Source organism: Chiloscyllium punctatum, chromosome 8, assembly GCF_047496795.1.
Source record: "Chiloscyllium punctatum isolate Juve2018m chromosome 8, sChiPun1.3, whole genome shotgun sequence".
NCBI classification, from domain to species: Eukaryota; Metazoa; Chordata; class Chondrichthyes; order Orectolobiformes; family Hemiscylliidae; genus Chiloscyllium; species Chiloscyllium punctatum.
In genome coordinates this window covers 66,936,372-66,958,706 of record NC_092746.1, presented here as the reverse complement: position 1 = coordinate 66,958,706, position 22,335 = coordinate 66,936,372, and the positions used below count along the sequence as shown (strand labels likewise).

Sequence of the window (22,335 nt, the reverse complement as noted above, 5' to 3'; positions counted from 1 at the left end):
TCAGAATATTGACTTGATAGGCAGTTCGCTATTTTAGGCAAATGTGAGGACTGCAGATGCTGGAAATCAGAGTCTAGATTAGAGTGGTGCTGGAAAAGCACAGCAGGTCAGGCAGCATCCGAGGAGCAGGAAAATCGACGTTTCAGGCAGTTTGTTTCCAGCTCAGCACCATCCTCATGACCTGTCCTACCGTCAATCTTCCTTCCCACCTATCTGCTCCATCCTCCTCTCTGACCTATCACCTTCATCCCCACCCCCATCCACCCACTGTAATCTTTGCTACCTTCTCCCCTGACCCCCCCATCCCCCCCCCCCTTTCATAGGAGCCCTCCTTGAAATTTAATTTTTGTAAAATGTTTTATTGTGCACTTGAGAGGATTCCTGTGCAACATTTCTAGGGATGTATGCTTTGACTTTTTTTTTTAACAGTGTGGTTTTGGCAGGGGTGATGTGTGGCCAACACTATATGTTAAGAGCCAGAGCACCTCAAGATTTTTCTGATTTTAATGGCAATACCTCATTTTAATGAAGTTCTACTTGATACTACCTTGCTGGCAGGTGGTAGTGGAAATTCAGCTGCAACAGTGTGGGAATATATCCCATCAGTCAGTGGGACAATAGGTCTCAGGATATCAACTCCTTGGGGCTTGGGGTGGTCCACCAAGTTTTCAGGTAAGCAAGTACTTCTGCTGCTTTTAAAATTCTGCTCTCTTGTGATCAGTTGGCTTGTTCCAACATGATTCTGCTGTCAGTTGCAAATTGTGCAGTATTCCCAGGGTTGAGTTTAGATATTCCACAGACTTTGACTTTTTATATGTAGCTTGTCTGGCCTGCATTGATATTACAATGGTTGAAAACATGAAATGGAGGCAGAATTTAAAATTAAGGCAGTTGGAGGTGACTTTAAAATTGAGGCCAAAATATATAAATCTTCCATGTGATTGTTCATTGTCTCACAAGGTAAGCTCCATATTTATTTCTCATACTGCGAATTCTGCTTTCACTTACATTTCTTGTGTGTGGTTTTTAAAAAAGTATTTTTTGTTCTGTTTCTGTCGTTGTTTTTCTTGCCATAACATGAAAGATTATCGGTTTAATGTAGCACCTCGGAAAGAAAAAGCAGTTGTGGCAGAAGTGAGTGGAAACATTGCAAAAGGCATTGATAAGAAAGGTAGGAAACAACTTTTATGGTTGCAGTTGTGTCTTTGTGGCAAGAAGCAATACCAAATGTGGGCGATCCTTGTGAAAAGTTGTTGGACAGCTATGAATGCAAGACCCAGGCAAAGTAGTGGGACATAATAGGAACAGAAACTTGGGTTCAGGTGGGTGAGATTGCATGAGAGCAGTAATGAACATGAAAAACATCTTTGCTCCCTCCTTGGGCTGAATGGTGTGCTTCCACACTGGAGATTCTATAAAACAAGGATGCAAAGATGTTGGGGTAAAGTAGAATTCTTCACTGTATGTATGCAGTCTTAAGGCATTGAGGCTCTTAACCAGCCACTTAAGTGCCCTCAACCTGCTGAAATTTTGCAAAGAAAGGCAGAAGGCAACATGAAGTTCAAAACCCATCAAGTCTCGCTTGTTGGTCTGTTGGCAGGAACAGATGGTGGTACTTCCTTTTACAACTGCCCTCAGCCAATTGTGGTTGACACCACTTCCCCACAATCAGTCAGCACTGCTGGAATTAACAGATGTACTCTCAGTCAGGACTTCCTCCCTAGATGGACTCTTGCTCTGAATCACTTTGTGTATTGAGCATTAAATGGCTGTGGGAGGAGTCAACTGAAACAGGGTTAGAGTCTCAAGTTCTTTTGGTGACTTGTTTGGGCGGAGTACCTCAGTGCAACAACAAGTCTGACTGCCATAAGTTTCCCTCAGAGATCATTTGAATGTATATTTTTGTTCTGGACTTGAGTTATAACTTTTCCAATTTTTAAATTTTATGTCTTGGTGTCTCAGACCTTTTCTGACCTCCTGCTTTCACTTCCTCTCATCAAGTCCTGTTAATTTTCATTTAACCCAGCCTAACCCACCCAGCACTATGTTTTTCTGTTCCTACTTCTCTACATTTCTAGATCTTAAATCTTTTTTGAGGGCAACTTAACAGCTATACTCTAGCATCCTTCGGATGCCAGAAGTACCTGTTTTATCAGAGGCTACTCCACATTCCCAGTCTATTTCTTTTCGAGCGTTGGAGCTGTAGTTTACTACGGAATTTAAAGCACTTGTCAAGGGGAAGAAGAAGGCTTATGTTTGGATGAGATGTGATGGCTCAGTTAGGGCGCTTGAGTGTTAAAAGTTAGCCAGGAAAGACCTAAAGAGAGCTAAGCAGAGCCAGGAGGGGACATGAGAAGTCATTGGTGGATAGGATCAAGGAAAACCCTAAGGCTTTCTCTCGGTATATCATGAATAACAGAATGACTAGAGTAAGATTAGGCCAATCAAGCATAGTAGTGGGAAGTTGTGCATGGCATCTGAGGAGATGGGGAAACACTAAATGAATACTTTTCATCAGTTTTAGTGCCCATGCTATGTGGTCGAGAAGAAGACTGAGATACAAGCTACTAGACTAGATGGGATTAAGGTGCATAAGATTAGATTAGATTCGATTAGATTCCCTACAGTGTGCAAACAGGCTCTTCGGCCCTACTAGTCCACACTGACCCTCTGAAGAGTAACCCACCCAGACCCATTTCCCTCTGAGTAATGCACCTAACACTATGGACAATTTAGCATGGCCAATTCACCTGACCTGCACATCTTTTGGACTGTGGGAGGAAACCGGAGCACCCGGAGGAAACCCACGCAGACACTGGTAGAATGTCTGTGTGGAGTTTGCACAATCGCCCGAGGCTGGAATCGAACCTGGGTCCCTGGTGCTGTGAGGCAGCAGTGCTAACCACTGAGCCACCGTGCTACCCCGAATGGGGAGGTGTTGCCAATTCTGGAAAGTGCAAACGTAGATAAGTCCTGGGCCTAATGGAACTTATCCTAGGATTATCTAGAAAACCAGGGAGGAGATCACTGAGCCTTTGGCTTTGATCTTTGTCATCATTATCTACAGGAATAGTGCCAGAAGACTGGAGGATAGCAAATGTTGTCTCCTTGTTCAAGAAGGGAAGTAGGGACAATGCTGGAAACTGTAGACCTGTGAGCCTTGCTTCAGTTGAGGGTAAAGTATTGGGAAAGGGTAAAGAGAGGATTTATAATCTTAAAGGAATAAATTGATTAGGGATAGCCAACACAATTTTGTGAAGGGTAGATCGTGCCTCTCAAACCTTGAGTTCTTTGAGATGGTGACCAAACCGATGGATGAGGATAAAGCGGTTGATGTGGTGTTTATGGATTTCAGTAGGGCATTTGATAACGTTCCTTATTGCATAAAATACGGAGGCATGGGATTGAGGGTGATTTAGCAGTTTGGATTAGAAATTGGCTAACTGAAAGAAGACATAGTTGTGGTTGATGGGAAATGTTCATCCTGGAGTTCAGTTACTAGTGGGGTACCGCAAGGATCTGTTTTGGAGCCAGTGTTTATTTAAGTAACTTGAATGAGGGTGTAGACGGATGGGTTAGTAAATTTGTGGATGATGCTAAGGACGGTACAGTTGTGGATAGTGCTGAAGGATGTTGTAGGTTACAGAGAGAAATAGATAAGCTGCAGAGCTGGGCTGAGAGGTGGCAAATGGAGTTTAATGCAGAAAAATATAAGGTGATTTATTTTGGAATGAATAACAGAAATGCAGTGTACTGGGCTAATGGTAAGATTCTTGATCGTGTCGATGAGCAGAGAGATCTGTATCCAGGTACATAGATCCTTGAAAGTTGCCACCCAGGTTGATAGGGTTGCTAAGAAGGCATATGTTGTTTGGTTTTATTGGTAGAGGGATTGAATTTTGGAACCATGAGATCATATTGCAGCTGTACAAAACTCTGTGGCCACATTTGGAGTAATTGCATATAGTTTTGGTCACTGCATTATAGGAAGGATGTGGAAGCTTTGGAAAGGGTTCAGAGGAGATTTGCTAGGATTTTGCGTGGTATGGAGGGAACGTCTTATGAGGAAAGTCTGAGGGGCCTGAGGCTCTTTAGATGAAGGTTGAGAGGTGACTTAATTGAGACATATGATAATCAGAGGGTTAGGTGGGTTGAACAGTGAGAGCCTTTTTCCTCTGGTGATGGCTAGCACAAAGGGACATAGCTTTAAATTGAGGGGCAATAGATACTTAGCAGATGTTAGAGGTAGTTTCTTTACTCAGAGTAGTAGGACCGGGGAACGCACTGCCTGCAACAGTAGTAGACTCACCAACTTTAAGTGTTTAAATGGTCATTGGGTAGGCACATGGATGAGAATGGAATAGAATTGGTTAGATGGGCTTCAGATTGGTTCCACAGGTTGGTGTAACATTGAGTGCTGAAGGGCCTGTATTGCACTGTAATATTCTGTGTTCCATGTTCTATGAACTGGCCTTCATAAAGGAGGAACACCAACTTTTGACATTTCCTCCTACCTTCCCCATCATGCCATTGTTTTGAGAAGTCAGTGATCTCATCTTCTAAAGTGATATTCCATCCATGCTTTCCACTTCAGGTTTCCAAACCCATTATGCTTGGCTCTTGCCTCCTCTCTAATTGACCTGGTAGATATTATTTCAGATTTTTCCTGCCCCACTGAATTAATGTCTTCTTTCCTGAAAACCTTGTTCCCCTCTCCTTTGCTTACATCTGTGAACCTTTTTTGATGACCCCTTCACTTTAGAAATTTCCAATTTCTCGGTACTTACCATCTCCTCTTTACTATGATGTCCAATCTCTCTCAGACCTTCAGGCTGGCTGTCAACTTTGTTCTGAGAGTCCAATCAGTCTCCATCCAAGACTGCTTCTCTACCTCTTTACTCTGGGTATAGTTGCTAAATTTGCATAAAATGGAGGTATGTCATTAATGTCTGATCATACGGAACTGGAACCAGGGTCTGTAAGACCACATGCAAGATGCTCTTTCTTATGATTATATATAGTAATGATCAGTAAAGCCTGTTATGGTCTCCAGTGCAGACCTATTCTCTTTGCATAGTGGAAACAGTGTCCCGACCTGGGGTCTGGAGGCATGTTGTAACTACCTGAAGACCAATGATGGTAAACCATAAGATAAACCCAGCAAACCAAATCCAGTTGAAGCTCCAGTACAGATAGAGGCCAACTAGCGACAGACTTTTGAGCTATATTTAGTTACTGAACTTTGGAATGAGAGAGCTTGCACAGAAACTGACAGTGCATGAGAAGGTCCATTGCAGAGTGTGTGGTTAGTAAAAGGAAGAAATCTATTGGCTACAGTGAGCGATTATATTTTGAAAGTCATAAGCCTATAGAGGAAACAAAAAACTTAGACCCTCAGTGTAGAAGGGATTGGAAAGCTCATAATAGATTAACTTTCATAGCACACATTACAAATATCACTGGAAAAAGCCTTGTCTTTACCAGATCTGTTAGAAAAAACTGAGGGCCCAGGACTGACTCTATACTGGTAAATTGACGCTGATGGTTCAGTATGTACAATTGCAGCAAATGTCAATAAGAAGCCCAATAAAGGTCAAATCTGAATATCTGACATCTGCAATATTTTGCTTTTATACCAGTTCAGTATATAGCATGCAATTGGCAGCTGTGCTGATGCCATTCTTGCCAGGTAAGTCTCAGCAAAAGAAACAGCAATGAGTTCAGTCAATGTAAACAAGGGTTGATGGAAGCTAATGACTAATTGCTTGCAGATTGCCTGTATGCAAACTTGACAAACTCAAAATATCATTGGAATAAGTGTACACAATGAAGCTTGGTCACTTTTTGTAATTCAAAGATGTTCTTGAGTTACAAAAACAATGCAGCAGGGCAGGCAGGCTGATCTTGATGTTTTATCCTGGAAGCCGAGCATGTCTATGGAGTCAGACCACAGACTTCAACTCTGTCAAGTTCATCAAGTATAAAATTGCACATTGGCTGGGAAGGCAGCAATCCCAATTGGAAGTCTGCTCTTTTAGTCCATGCTGAGGTAGGAAAATCAGCATTATTACCAGTCTGCCTGGCCACTTCAGAATGCTGTACACATTATAGGATAGGTAATTTTAAGTTAATTGACCAAAGCAGCAGGTGGTTTTTGATCTATGTTTTGGAATTTAAAGGCAGTCCAGTTCGTACAACAAGTAAATTCCCTGAGGGATCCTGTTGGACAAGATGTAGTACTCCTGGGTGAAAAGGTGAAATGAATTTTAGTATGCAGACATTGTGATAAATGGCAGAAAAACTAATTTCACCGATGTTAAAGCACTTAGGTACTAGCACGGCTTTGTCAAGAATCAGACCTTCTCTCCCCATGAAAAAGCTGATAAAACCAGAAGTGAAAACCCCCAAAGAAAGTGGTGGCCATTTACCAGAAGGCATTCAGATGGTGGTTGGGTTTTTCAGAATACACCTGGACAGAGTTTGAGTTGCTTATTTACTTGAATCTGAAACTATGAACCTTCTTGAACTTTATGGTTCAGCTGATAGGTCTTGAAAATACAGCCCCCTTAGCTGAAACAATCCTTTCCACCAGAAGATGCAGAGGAGCTAACATCTGTTTTTTCTCTCAACCTGTCAAAGAAACTTATCATAGCGACTCTATTCGCATTTAAACAAACTATTCCTTCCACCGTGGGATGCTTGATCACTCTTGTAAGATGGATTCTAGTCAACCTACTCTGATGTTAGGACACATATCTGGAGCATGTTGGAATTGAATTCTGGCCTCCTGATTCAGAGGAGCACTATCATTGTGCCAAGAATAACTTTTGCAGTTATTATCTAATCAACTTATTCAGATGTTACTGCACACCTGAACTAAGTTGGATTTGAACCTGAGCCTCCTGGCTCAGAGGAAGGGAGGCCACTTCTATACCATAAGAATCATAAGATGGCTTTTCTAAGTATTTTTCTAAACAGTTTGTTCAAAGATGTTATTACACACCACTGGGCCAGGTGGGATGCAAACCTGGGCCTTGTAGACCAGAAATAAGGATTCTGTCCCTGCACCAGCAGAGACCTTAAGATGATTTTTGTAAACCTTTTAATTAATAATTCTTTAATCAACCTGTTCAGAGATGTTATTACAGACCTCTGAAATAGGTGGGACCTAAACCTCCTTTTACAGGGTAGGGATGCTAGTATTGTACCACAAGAACCCCTAAAGTGATTTAAGTCTCAGTTGGAAGTCAGCAAGTTTGGTCGATATGAAGATTGAACCCTTGGTATTAAGATGATTCTTGTATTTTCTTCGTCACAATAGAAACAACTGAAGATTGTTTTTTAAAAAAATGTCCATGAGACATTGGAGCACAAGGAGGCTATTTGGCCATTAGATAAAAACAAGATAAAAACAATGACTGCAGATGCTGAAAACCAAATACTGGATTAGTGGTGCTGGAAGAGCACAGCAGTTCAGGCAGCATCCACCGAGCAGCGAAATCGACGTTTCGGGCAAAAGCCCTTCATCAGGAATAAAGGCAGTGAGCCTGAAGCATGGAGAGATAAGCTAGAGGAGGGTGGGGGTGGGGAGAGAGTAGCATAGAGTACAATGGGTGAGTGGGGGAGGAGATGAAGGTGATAGGTCAAGGAGGAGAGGGTGGAGTGGATAGGTGGAAAAGAAGATAGGCAGGTCGGACAAGTCAAGGAGACAGTTACTGAGCTGGAAGTTTGAAACTAGGATGAGGTGGGGGAAGGGGAAATGAGGAAGCTGTTGAAGTCCACATTGATGCCCTGGGGTTGAAGTGTTCCGAGGTGGAAGATGAGGCGTTCTTCCTCCAGGCGTCTGGTGGTGAGGGAGCGGCGGTGAAGGAGGCCCAGGACCTCCATGTCCTCGGCAGAATGGGAGGGGGAGTTGAAATGTTGGGCCACAGGGTGGTTTGGTTGATTGGTGCGGGTGTCTCGGAGATGTTCCCTAAAGCGCTCTGCTAGGAGGCGCCCAGTCTCCCCAATGTAGAGGAGATCACATTGGGAGCAACGGATGCAATAAATGATATTGGTGGATGTGCAGGTGAAACTTTGATGGATGTGGAAGGCTCCTTTGGGGCCTTGGATAGAGGTGAGGGAGGAGGTGTGGGCACAGGTTTTACAGTTCCTGCGGTGGCAGGGGAAAGTGTCAGAATGGGCGGGTGGGTCGTAGGGGGGTGTGGACCTGACCAGTTAGTCACGGAGGGAACGGTCTTTGCGGAAGGCTGAAAGGGGTGGGGAGGGAAATATATCCCTGGTGGTGGGGTCTTTTTGGAGGTGGCGGAAATGTCGGTGGATGATTTGGTTGATGCGAAGGTTTGTAGGGTGGAAGGTGAGCACCAGGGGCGTTCTGTCCTTGTTACGGTTGGAGGGGTGGGGTCTGAGGGCGGAGGTGCGGGATGTGGACGAGATGCATTGGAAGGCATCTTTAACCACGTGGGAAGGGAAATTGCGGTTTCTAAAGAAGGAGGCCATCTGGTGTGTCCTATGATGGAACTGGTCCTCCTGGGAGCAGATACGGCGGAGGCGGAGAAATTGGGAATACGGGATGGCATTTTTGCAAGAGATAGGGTGGGAAGAGGTGTAATCCAAGTAGCTATGGGAGTCAGTGGGTTTGTAAAAAATGTCAGTGTCAAGTCGGTCGTCACTAATGGAGATGGAGAGGTCCAGGAAGGGGAGCGAGGTGTCAGAGATAGTCCAGGTAAATTTAAGGTCAGGGTGGAATGTGTTGGTGAAGTTGATGAATTGCTCAACCTCCTCGCGGGAGCACGAGGTGGCGTCAATGCAGTCATCACTGTAGCGGAGGAAGAGGTGGGGAGTGGTGCCGGTGTAATTACGGAAGATCAACTGTTCTACATAGCCAACAAAGAGACAGGCATAGCTGGGGCCCATACGTGTGCCCATGGCTACGCCTTTGGTCTGGAGGAAGTGGGAGGATTCAAAGGAGAAATTGTTAAGGGTGAGGACCCGTTCGGCCAAACTAATGAGTGTCAGTGGGAGGGTACTGTTGGGGACGTCTGGAGAGGAAAAAACGGAGGGCTTGGAGGCCCTGGTCATGGCGAATGGAGCTGTAGAGAGATTGGATATCCATGGTGAAGATGAGGCATTGGGGGCCGGGGAAACGGAAGTCTTGCAGGAGGTGGAGGGCGTGGGTGGTGTCTCGAACGTATGTGGGGAGTTCCTAGACTAGGGGGGATAGGACAGTGTCAAGGTAGGTAGAGATGAGTTCAGTGGGGCAGGAGCATGCTGAGACAATGGGTCGGCCAGGGTGGTCAGGCTTGTGAATCTTGGGAAGGAGGTAGAACCGGGCAGTGCGGGGTTCCCGGACTATGAGGTTGGAAGCTATGGGTGGGAGATCTCCTGAGGTGATGAGGTTCTGTGTGGTCTGGGAGATGATGGTTTGGTGATGGGGGGTGGGGTCATGGTCGAGGGAGCAGTAGGAAGAGGTGTCCTCGAGTTGGCGTTTGGCTTCAGCGGTGTAGAGGTCAGTGCACCAGACTACCACTGCGCCCCCTTTATCTGCTGGCTTGATGGTGAGGTTGGGATTGGAGGGCTGCGCGTTGTGAGGGTGAGAGGTTGGAGTGGGGGAGGGGGGACGACAGGTTGAGGCGGTTAATGTCCCGGCGGCAGTTGGAAATGAAGAGGTCGAGGGCAGGTAATAGGCCAGCACAGGGTGTCCAGGTGGATGCAGTGTGTTGGAGGTGGGCGAAGGGGTCCTCGGAAGGTGGGCGGGAGTCCTGATTGTGAAAGTAAGCTCGGAGGCGGAGGCAACGGAAGAATTGTTCGATGTCACGTCGTGTATTAAATTCATTGATGCGTGGACAGAGGGGGATGAAGGGGAGTCCTTTTGCTGAGGACTGATCGTTCGTCCTCAGTGAGTGGGAGGTCTGGAAGGATGGTGAAAACTCGGCAGGGCCGGGAGCTGGGATCTGGTGTGGGTGTGGAGCTGGGAGTGGGGTCGGAGCCAGTACCTGGAGTGGGTGTGATGGTGGGGGGAATGGGGGTGGAGGCATGAGCTGGGGTGATGTTGCCCTCGGGGTTCTGGGGTGTGGGGATAGTGACAGTGGGGTCTGTGGGGGGCGTGTCAGCAGAATGCAGGTGACTGGCGCTGTTGGAGGCGGAAGTGTTGGTGATCATGGCAGTAGGGGTGGCAGGAGTCACTGAGCATGTGGCATCAGCGATGATGTGAGGGCCGGAAGTGGCTGTGGGAGTGGCCATGATGTGGGCGGAAGTGACATCATCACTCAGTGTGGGGGTGGTAGCTGCGTCAGCCGCATGGCTAATGGCGTTTCCGAGGCCACTAGAGTCAACTCTACCATTGAATGAGATCATGGCTGATCTACTAATCCTTTACTTTCTTTCCTTATCTGTAACTGTTAATTCCCTTACTGCTAAAAAATCTAATTATCTCATCCTCGAATATACCTAATGACCCAGCTTTGACGACCCTATGCAATGAAGAACTGCACAGGTTTGTTATCTGTCTGAAGAAATTCCTCCTTATATCTTACCAACAGATTTAAGAACAGCTTCTTCCCTGCCGTTATCAAATTTGTGAAAGATCACTCTAATGTTTAGAAGTGATCTTTCTCTACACGTATACTGTAGCTGTAATACTGTATTCTGCATTGTTTTATTATCCTGATGTACTTATGTAAGGTATGATCTATCTGGATAGCACACAGAACAATACTTTTCACTATCTTTGTACATGTGACAATAGTAAATCAATTCGAATTAAAGTATGTACCTTTTACTCTGAGATTATGCCCTCTGGTTCTTGTTCAAAGTTATTGTAGAATCAAAGATATCAAAAATTATGAAGCTAGAAAACAATCTTCAATCATGCAAGGGAAAGGTCTCTGTTTCAAAATAAAGTCAAGACCATTGAAGCATCATTGAAGGTAGATGGTGCAATACCTGCATATACTACATCTAATTATATGCATCAAATACTTAGTCATGTTTAAAGAACTTCAATGCAAGCTTGACATGGTTAGAAGAAACTTCACTCAGTTCAATTAAGAAGTCATACAACAACTTCAAACAGCTACTAAGGACGTAATGGGAGTCTGGTGAACCCCCCCCCCCCTCAATTTTGTTTCCATGTCTTGCTATCTTCAATTGGAAAACTTCAACTTGGCATCTAATTTCCACCCTTCTGTTTCCAACTCTACCACCCTGTCTCCATTTCTGATTATAGACTGTCCAGTCTGTAGACTTCACATCTCCCTTGATTGTGGTTCCTCTCACTCCATATCCTGAAACAATACTTGTGTATTCTCCCAGTTCTTCTTTACCTGTTGCATCTTCCTCAGCAGTGCTTCTGTGATGTCCTCCATGGTTGCTAGGACCCTTTATTCTGTCCGCCCCACTTCCTGTACTTCTGCTCGCACACCTCCCAGAACAGGTTTCCCTCATCCTCATTGACCACCCCACCACCCTGTTTTCAACATATTGGTTTCTATTTAAATCAACGACACAATGCCATCGTCTTTCAGCTTCCAAAGAGATTGTTCTTTGTCTGACATCCTAGCGTGCACTTTTCACACACCAACACCTATCCCCTTCTCCCAGCTTTGCAAGGAAAGATGGTGAGATGTGACACGTGCCCTTTTTACTTCCTGTCTCTTCACAAAACTCCTTCCAGGTGAAGCAGAGCTTTGCATGTGCTACTATCAATTTTCCTCCACATCGGGAAGATCAGGTTAAGACTGGGTGACCACTTACGTGGGCTATCTTTGTTCTGTCCGCAAATGTGATTAGTTTCTGTTGAGCTGTCATTTTAATTTTTGATTCTCTATCCTACTACAACACTGACATTTCTGACCTTCATCTACTGCAGTGTTCCTATATAAGTCTCAGGAACAGCACTATGTTTCAGTGTGGCACTCTATGCTTTTTTTCAGAGTGGGCATACTTGTTTCAGTTTTTCTTTCAATTTAGCAGCAAACTTTCTCTAGGCTTTTCACTATTTCCTTTGGTCCTAATTTTCTTGTTATTGCATCATTGGAATGTCTATCTTTTGCTTAAATCCTCTTACATCTTTAACTTTTCCAAGTTCTGAAGAAAGGTCACAGACTTGAAATATTAATTTTGCTTCTCATGTGCTGCCTAACTTGCTAGTTGTTTCCAGAATTTGGTATGTTAATCTGGATGTCCAATATCTGCAATGTTCTGATATTTCCTGTCAGAATCTTGGATGTTTGTGAATTTGCTTCTCACTCTTGTAAACTACAGAGTAGGACCACTCTCATTCCAGAAACCAATCTGGCAAGCCTTCTCTGTGCAGCCTCCAAAGCAAGTATGTCTTCAAAGACGGAGACCATAACTGCGCATAGCACTCAAGATGTGGTCTCAACAAAACTCTCTATATAAATGACAGGACTTTCTTTACGCATTTTCTGTTTCTGCTATGAAGACTAACAATTTTAAGAGCTTTTTTTAAAACCATCACCACATTCTTGATGTTACAGTCCTTCTCAGGAACCAGTGTTTATTTAGGGACTCTTTTTTTTCTATACATAGAAAAAGCTGTTGCAATTATTTTCCTGGCTGATTTACACTAATTCTATTTTCTGTTTCTAATCAATTTTTTAGTGACATTGCACTGATTTCTAAAACATTCCAACTCTCTGGATTCAAACTAGTCTGCAACATTATAAGCCTCTTACAATGCTTACCCATCCATGGCTTAATAGATTAGATTAGATTACTTAGTGTGGAAACAGGCCCTTCGGCCCAACAAGTCAACACCGACCCGCCCAAGCGCAACCCACCCATACCCCTACATTTACCCCTTACCTAACACTATGGGCAATTTAGCATGGCCAATTCACCTGACCTGCACATTTTTGGACTGTGGGAGGAAACCGGAGCACCTGGAGGAAACCCAAGCAGACACTGGGAGAACATGCAAACTCTACACAGTCAGTCGCCTGAGGTGGGAATTGAACCCGGGTCTCTGGCGCTGTGAGGCAGCAGTGCTAACCACGGTGCCGCCCACCAAATAAAAAATGTCTTTCATGCTGAACTTTTTTTTTGTTGATTTCTGGGCTGTTAAAAGTTTTCAACTATTTATTTACTGCCATACCATTTAGGAGAAGGTACAGAAGCCTGAACACACACACACACACACACACACACACCAGCCAGTTTCGAAACAGTTTCTACCCTACTATTGTTAGAATACTGAATGGACTCTCAAACTCTTACCATTCACCTGTACCTGTGTTTTTGCTTTTGCAGCTGATCACCTATTATTTACTTATCAATGCTACTTAACTATATGATCTACCTATATTGCTTACAAGACAAAAACTTTTCACTGTGCCTCGGTACACATGATAATAAATGTAATTCGATTCAGTTCAGTTCAATTCAATTTCTTATTTACACAGTCAGCCGTAGCAAGCTTCTCCCTCAAATAAAACCAGGCCAATTGCATAGGTATAACGTTATTGTTTGGGGCTATGTTGTTATTGAACTTAGTGTGGAATTCTATTGCACTGGTCTAGATTTTCTAACTACTGTCAGATCAGGTTCAGCTGGTGGTCATCTTGGCGATTTTTTTTTCTCTTGCTAGAATTTAGAGTTCCAGATGTGTTCATTGGAGAAAATGTGGAGAAATCTACTCAATGCAGAAACAGCATTGTGGGTCAATATGCATCTTTTTCTTTATAACGCTTGCTGTTGTATTTTAGTAGTTAAATTATTCAAAGATGTTCTGTAGCCATTTAGATTCTAAAAGAGTGGTGAAATAAATAGTAGGGCTGATATGGAAAATAAAGGTGACATTTGGAGGCAGGAGGCATGGCTGTGTTAATAAATGAATAGTTGGTCTCTGTCTTTGCCAAGGAGGTAGATGCTATCTAGCCCATGGTGATAGAGAATACTTTATCACTAGAAGGATTCAAAATGGATAAGGAAGAAGATTTAAGTAAACTAATTGTTCAGGTTGTTCTGCTGTGATGCGATAGTGGTGTTCCTCTACAACCTCATTGTATAGAAAATCACACTATGCAAAACTGCTATAGAAAGTCGCGTTGTAGAAGATCGCTGTAGAAAATTGCTATACCCTGTGCAGTAGAAAGTTCGTGATATCCAGACATAGTCCACAATTTGTCAATCATGTTATAGCCAATTCGAGTTGACAGCACATTATACAAGAACAACCTGTATTTAAACTTGACAAGGCACTGGGACTAAATGTGATGGTTCTAACAACATTGAAAGAAGTGAGAGCGAAAATTGTAGGGAAACTGGCCATTATCTGTCTGTCCTTCCTAGACCCTCAAGGTACTAGAAGAGTGGAGATTTGTAAATACTACACCCCTTGTTCAAATATGGTTGTAAGGATAAACCCAGAAATTAAAGACAGTCAGTTTAACTTCAGTGGTGAGGAACTTTCTGTAAGTAACTATTCAGGATGTAATTATTAGTTGCATGTTAAAAAGTGAGTTCCTTAAGAAGAGTCAACATGGATTTCTAAAGTGGAAATTTTGTTTATTTAACTGTATTCTGTATGGTCCCAACATGCAACTCCAGACTGAGATTACTAATTAAATCTCGCTCATTGCATGATACTAGGTCTAAAATAGCAACATCCTTAGTTGGTTCCATAATAATGAAAATTGTCTCAACTTCTGTGAGAATTCATTTTCCAGGCTATATCTGCCAGCTTGATTTGAACAGCTTTTATTAGATTAGTTGCTCTCATTGTCTTTGTTACAGTCTCCATTTTTTTTTTGCTTGTTTCAACAAAGGACAACTTTACCTATTCACGGGTTGGATGTGGGTGTCCCTGGCTGGGGCAACATTTGTTGCCTGTCCCTAGTTGAGAAGGCAGTGGTGAGCTGCCGCCTTGAACCACTATAGTTCATGCATTGTAGCTAAACCCACAATGCTGAGAAGAACAGTGATATACTTCCAAGTCAAGATATGAGTGGCTTGGACTGGAATTTGCAGGTGATGTTTCCAAGTATCTTCTGCTCTTGTCCTTCTAGATGGTAGTCGTTGAGTTTGGAAGTTGTGATCTGAGGATCTTTTTGGCAAATTTCTGCAGTGAATCTTGTAATAATAAATGCTGCTACTGAGTGTTGATGGTGGAGGGAGTTGATGTTAGTGGATGTGCCAGTCAAGTAGGCTGCTTTGTCTGGATAGTATCAAGTTTCTGAAATGTTGTTGGCATTGCACTATCCAGGCAAGTGGCAAGTATTCAGTCACGCTCCTGTCTTGTGCCTCATAAATGGTGGCTACGATTTGGGGGATCAGTAGGTGAATTAGTTGCTGCAGTACTCTTCGCCTTTAACCATTGTAGTTATATGGCAGATCCAGTTGTTTTTCTGGTCATGATAACCCCAGAATGTTGAAGTGGAGGAATTCAGTGACAGTAACACTATTGAATATAAAGGGACAGTGGTTAGATTGTCTCTTATCTGAGATGACCATTACCTGGCATTTATGTAGCATGATTGTTCTTGCCACTTTTCAGTCTAAGTCTGGATATTGTTCAGGGTTTGTTGCATTTTAGCATGGACTGCTTCAGTATCAGAGGAGTGGCAAATGTTGCTGAAGATCATGCAGTCATTGGCAGGCATACCATTTCTGGTCTTATGATGGAGGAAAGATGAAGCAGCTGAAAGTGGTTGGGCCTAGGACAGTACTATGAAGACTTCCAGCAGAGCTGTCCTGGAGCTGAGATGACTGACCTCATCTAAAATTGCATGTCATTATTAACAAAAATAGATTGTGAACGAGTGACTCAAGTATCCTCTTGTGGAGTCAGTTCTTGTCAAGAAATGAATACCCTGTGTACAATATATCTTGGAAAAATGTCCAATATTTTTTTCTTTCCAAATACAATCAAACTTCACTGACACAGTTTTAATGTTTTAAAGTTTTTTTAATCTATTGACTATATAATCCAGTCCTACATTTTTGGCTGTCATCTGCAACTGAAACCTCAATTCGTGTCTTTTGAATAGTGAAATCTAGAGGCCTCAGTGCTGCCCTGGCTGGCCACTCAAGTTTACCCTTCATAAGCTTGAGGTCATCGCACACTCCGTTTGTATCTAAGCATGCACCAAGTCCATTCAATCAGTGACTAGGCTTGCTGACCTACTTTTGAACCTTGGTGAAACAATGTTTTGATTTTAAAATTGTGATCCATATTTTCAGATCCCCACATGGCCTTGCCCCCTCCCTGTACTCTCCAGTCACATGAACTTCACAGGTGCAAACACTGATCGATCTTTTGACCGTCTCTGATTTAATTACTCCACTGCAGCCATGCCTTCGGTTGCTGAAGCTCTGGAATTCTTCCTGTCCCTGTACCTTGTTTTTCTTCTTGATACCTGACTTAAAACCAATGTCACAGCAGTCTTCTGGTCATCTGTACTAATAGCTGTTCATTTGATTTGGTGTCTTTTTTTTTCCCCTGTAATGTACTTGTAAGGCACCTTGGGATATATCATTAAACTGAAGATACAATGTAAATATGTTCTTATAATTTGTCTTTGTACTGGACGTAGTTTTAAAAGCAATAAAATAGTATACTCCTTGAGTCAGTGCAAGATACTGCAAAAGTCTTTACAAGTGCAAGTTTACGTTTTAACACTAATGTCTTGAGTTAGTCTAATATTATTTAAGTACATTGCAGAAAGATAATGTCAAAACATATTTTAAATTTGCTAACTTGTTTTGCCTTTCTTTTTTTTAGGAGAAAAGAGTGCACAGATTTACAGTTTAGAAGTAGTAGTCCAGCATCTGAAGTGAAGTAACTGGTCCTGTTTACAGGGTGGATAAAACAAAGTGATCTTCAAATCTGATCTTTGCTAATATCTTTATTGTGTTGATCCTTAAGAATGGGCTACATTATTATTGTTGGTTTTGTCATATAGCACTTTTGATCATGTAAAACTAAAATCCATTTTCCTACTAGAAGCACTAAAAAGTGTGTTCTTGGTCACATTCCAGTTGAATCACTCTTGTCTCTACTTGATTGATAGTAGACCCACTTCATATTTCTCTGACATATTTCATTTCTAACGTACAAACTTAGGGTGAGTGTATCCTAAAATTATAACTTACCTTATAGGCTAACTACATTAGCTTTAAAAGTGAAACTGAATTGGTTTAATTATTTTTTTTTTCTTTTACCTTCTTTATGACCTACTTGAAGACTGAATTCAAAGAGAATGCTAATGCCAATTAAAAGCAGTAAATTTGCCTTTTGATTATAGTTTGATTAGAGAATATATATTTTTTCAGTCCCAAAGCTAAATTTTAAGAAAATGTAAAATTCTGGTATGTATTTTGTTTCTTATCTTGAAACACCTTTTCAAACAAGCTATTGCAACAAAAGAAACAAGATATATGTAGCATCTCAACAAGCATCTGTGGAAGGAATAACCATTTGCTTCATATTTTTTGTTTTTGTTTCAAATTTGCAATACTTTTCTCATTTCCCTCACACAATGTTTTTGATTTGATTCCCAAAGAGAAATATAGTGGTGTCAACTTGCTGTGAGCAATACTTGCAATATTCTTATTTAAAAATTCATGTCTATAACCAGCTACAGAAAAGTTTAAATGAAGCTTTACCATAACTGTAGGAAATATAGATTTTTATCATCATCGTGGTAGAAGATATCACACATTGTAGTAGAATTTCAATTATTTGTTAGACAAGGACAATGCCGTATCAGAATACTTGGAGGTCTCTTTACCAAATATTGAGATTTCACTACACAGTGATTCTGATCCTGTATTTTATATCCACACCATTTTACATGGATGAGCTGACTTTTGCCATTATTGGAGGGCTAAATACTTGCAAGATCACTTAAGCTCTCATTCAAAGCTCAGTTCTATCCAACATTTTTAACCTTCTCTTTTACAGTGTCTTATAGTTTCACTAAAAATTTGAACTGTGACCCACAGTAATTTAATGGGTCTATTTTTAATAAGTTGAAATTGCATCTTTTTAATTTAGTCACTGTAAGCTAGTGTTCTCAAATGAAACTAAAGGTTATAGCAACTTGTATTATGCAGAGAATATGTCCAATATTAAGTTGCTAGCACCATTTTGAATTGAAATAACTTGCATATTTGTACTCATCTAAGCATTAGCGTTTTTGTAAATTCTGTGTGCCTTTTATCTGTAAATTGTTTGAATGCTTTGCATTGCCTGAAACACCTGCATCTTGGGAAAATTAAAGATTGTCTTTGTCTTTCTCTCAGTGAAAAGCTATAGTGTACACAGCTTTAATTAATATCTTGAAAGTTCTGAATTTTAATTTAAAATTCTGTCCTTCTAATTGTCCATCTAATTCAAGAAGTATTTAATTGGTTTGTGTTTACAATTGATATTCTTTGAAACAACTATTGTGAGGAAAGTGCTCATTTTGAAGATTGTATTAGGTAAAATGGTGAATCTGCGATGAACTGAATATTGGAGTTCTCTGCTCCATAAAATATAGGTTAATTAGAGCTTTTCTTTAAAGTGTGTTTTAACCATGCTCGACCTTGTTTGGTAATCTGGCACCAACTTGGGCTTGTGATTTAATAGTGTGACACCAAAATAAAAATCATTTTTGTGTATAGAAAATAGTAAATGACAATTCCAATTTTAACTTAAATTAGGGATCACATTTTCCAGAGTTTAGCAGGGTCAGTACTTCCTTCATGTTAACTAGTGAAAAATCAATGAAAAATATAAGCTTATAAGATTTTAAAAATCTTAAACTTTGTTAGTGATGAAACTTAGTGAAATATTTCCTAAAACTAAAATAAGCTGCGTATATTGAAAGAAGAAATTTGTAATAAAGTATCAAATTTTCTATGTTTAAGGTATATGTACAAAATGATATTTTCAAGTTTCTTGTCCCTAGTTAAAATTTCGTGCGACTGTCATATTGTTTGCAAATGCTTTTCATGTTTAAAATGTGTGGTTCAGTTTTAAAAGTCCTTCATATTTTGTAAATGTTATGTGCCTTTTTGTTCTTTATACTAAACAGCATGTTTAGTACTGCCAGATATTCTGTTGTTCACTGTACATTTCTGTCCTGTGGAGATTTTTTGACCCATTGTAACTATTTGGAATGAGATGAGAGTTGGCTATCAACTAAACATATTAACTCGAAGACCATTCTGTTTATTCAACTGCAAAAATTTATTTCCGAATAAAGTATACTTTAAAATTTGAGAAAATATTTTAGAAATGTTTAACACTAACTGCGAGATGATTTCCTTTTGCAACACAAGGGATGCTTTGCTCATTAAGCCTCAGAAACTGCCAGTTTAATTACTGCATCTTATTTTTAACATCCTATCACACTCTGGTTTATTTATTATTTTCAGAATCTGAGGGTGGTTTGGGTTTTGAAAACTTCAAAGTTATTGAAGCATGCCTGCTTTTCAGTGTAAGGAGCACAGAGTCCATTTGGTGCTCTTGCTATTCCTATTTGTTTTCAATTTAGCTGTAACTTAATTAAATGACTGTCACTAGCAACACAAACTATTTATATGCAAAATTGTATGCTTTCAAATGTAAGTCAGCTCTGCGTGTAACTAGAAAGGAAAATTGCCAATACAAAAACTACAACACTATTTAAAATGTTATGGGTTGATTTAGTGGAGATGGAAGAAGAATGAAGAGCATGAAGACTGATAGTCTAACACAAATAAAAGATGAATAGCAAGATCAGAAAGGATAAGCCAATGCCTGAAGACGCATTCAGTAAAACACCACAAGAAACAAAGTTTGATCATCCTTTTCTGTACTTAAAACCATTTGTAGATTATCTAAAATAGAAAGCTCATTTTAAAAAGTTACTTCCATCAGTCTTTATTGAAGAAAATCAGATGAATCCTGAAGTATCTGAAAACCAGATGATTGGTAATACTATGAAGAAAACAAAACAAAGGGTTCATATGAAGTAGCACAGCTTTATGGGTTACGTTCTCAGATTGAAGGGGAGGATGATGCAGCAGTCCTGGAAATTGCTTTTCCAAGCTCTTGCAAGAGGGATTACATGGTGGAGAATGGAAAAAATGGCTATTTCAATAGCCAACTCTGAACAGGACAAAGAACAAAACCAAGTAACCAGTGGCTAATTGGTTTAATGTTTGAGTTAATTTTAGACTATTTAAAAAGAAATACTATGTCTAAACTAAAAGAAACTGGAGTAAACCAACATGGATTTTAAGGGGAACATAAAGATTGGCCGACACCGTAGTTCTTTAAGGGAGAAGTATTGAGAGAAAGGGTTAGAGTACATTGGCTTGAGGAAGCCTATGACCAGACACAGATTACTGGAGAAAATTAAGAGATTGGAGAAAGTTGAGGAATATAGAATTGAATATCATTGAAAGTGAATCTTTTTTCTTCTGTTCTTTGGGCCCAATACAGCCCATATTTTTGTAATTGACTACCTCGATTATAGGATGACATCTGTTTGGGATTTAATCGTCAAATTGTTTCAGCTTTGCATAATTGGTAGTAAACTCTCCCCAATCATTAATGTTAATGCTGCCATGTTTAAAGGAAAGTTTGTATATTTTTGTAGCAGTTTCTTTGCCTCCCTAAAATGTTGGGAATTTGAGAGTTGCAAAACAGGACCTGGCAAGGGAGACGAGCATCAGAGTGTAATGTGTCCAGTCTGTCATAGTTGGCTTTGCAGGAGTTTTGACTGAAATCTTGTAGAACTCTGCTTCGAGAAAGGTACTGATGTTGGTTTGATAGCCAATCTGTTGAAGTTGGAGAAAGTGGTGGAGGTGTTGGTAGTGGAAATTCTGTCGTGCTTTAGTGTTATTGATAGACATTCTACATTTCACCGCAATACAAGAGCATGGTAACAATTAAATTACATTAGGGATTTTATTGAGTTGCAGAGATCTGTGTTGTCGACCACTCTGCTGTAGCTCGTGGAAGCTTGTGCTGATACATCTCCAAGTTGATCCTCTTTGTCAATGGTGGCTTTTTGAGAGATGAGTTCAGAGGTATGGGAAACTCTCAATATATTCCTTAATAGGAATGTAAGGACATGTAGAAGTAAGCAATTCAACCCCTTGAGCCTGTTCCTCCATTTAATAAAAACCCGACTGATCGCCGTCTCCTTGACCTCGACTCAATGTTCCTGTCTGCTCCCCCTAACCCTTCAACCTATTACTAATTAAAGATCTATCTATCGGGAAATTCAAGATGGCGGCAACCCAGCAAGTCTGAGTCTGTAGTGCTCTGCCTAAGACTCTGGCAAAGTGGGGCACCTGCCTTCACCACACCTTGTTAAATAATTTAAAATAGCTTTTGCCCAGCATACTTAGTCATTTTGCATTAAACTTGAACAGTTTGGTGTTCTTAAAATGACTAAGGGCAAAAATTCCCGAAGTTCGCAACAGGCAGGGACCCCACCCCCTCCCACAGCAACAGAGATGTTCGCGTCTGCCTCGGGGACTTACCTGTGGAGGCAAACAACGCATCGGAGGGGTGGAGCAAAAGGCTGCAACCTCAAACTGCTGCCAAGTTGGCCGTGGACCGGGTCTGGGTTCTCGAGCAATAAGAAGAGCACATCGATGACCTCGACAATCGGGTCGTTGAAAAATATTCGGTTGCTGGGCCTTCCCGAATGGGAAGAGGAAGGCCAGCTTGCAGTTTTTTTTTGAGCAATGGCTCCCTCAAATATTAAAAGTTGGAGTTGGGATCAGGCCAGGTGCAGGTGGAGTGGGCCAGCTGGGTTGCTGTATGCAGGCCCAGGCCAGACCAGCTCCCCCGCCCAGTTTTGTTCTGGCTCCAATGCTATAAACAGAAGCAGATCTCCTCGGAGCCTCCTGAGTCCTGGGGAAGGATCCCCAGGTCATGATGCACAAGGGTTGCAGGATTGTTATTCCAGGATTTTTCTCCAGGCATGGTCTGCAAGAGGAGGGCATTTGATGAGGCGAAGTAGCATCTAAGAGACCTAAAATATCCAGTATTCCTTGCGTTATCCAGTAACTCTGTGCTTCAGCCATGAAGGATCCTTATACAACTTTGGATCACCAGAGAAGGCTAAAGAATTTTTATACTCTCTTAAATAGACTGTAAGACTCAAACCGTATGGATAATGATTTGACTTTGCCCTGCCCCTACGACGTTTATCCTTCCTTTCTCCATCCCTTTTTTGTTCATTACCTTCTTGAGGGGACAGGGAGGGGGGCTTATTTGTTATTCAGTGATTTTTTTTTTACAGGCTGTGTGGCTTATTTGATTTGTGTGGGTGGGGGGAGTTTGTTTTGTCCTACTTTGTTTTAGAGCAGGGTTCTCTTCTGTCA

At 41.5% G+C, this 22,335-nt stretch overlaps 1 protein-coding gene across 2 annotated transcripts in view; it reads left to right on the top strand.

The window, feature by feature from the left end:
* Positions 1 to 17,061, top strand: part of dazl (deleted in azoospermia-like) — a 172,142-nt gene extending 155,081 nt beyond the window's left edge. For both annotated transcript variants that reach the window (XM_072574963.1, XM_072574962.1), the window contains exon 10: positions 16,745 to 17,061. In XM_072574963.1, the coding sequence (XP_072431064.1) occupies positions 16,745 to 16,774 (30 nt within the window). In that variant the 3' untranslated portion in view covers positions 16,775 to 17,061. The remainder of the gene's footprint in view (positions 1 to 16,744) is intronic.
* Positions 17,062 to 22,335: the final 5,274 nt, after the last annotated feature.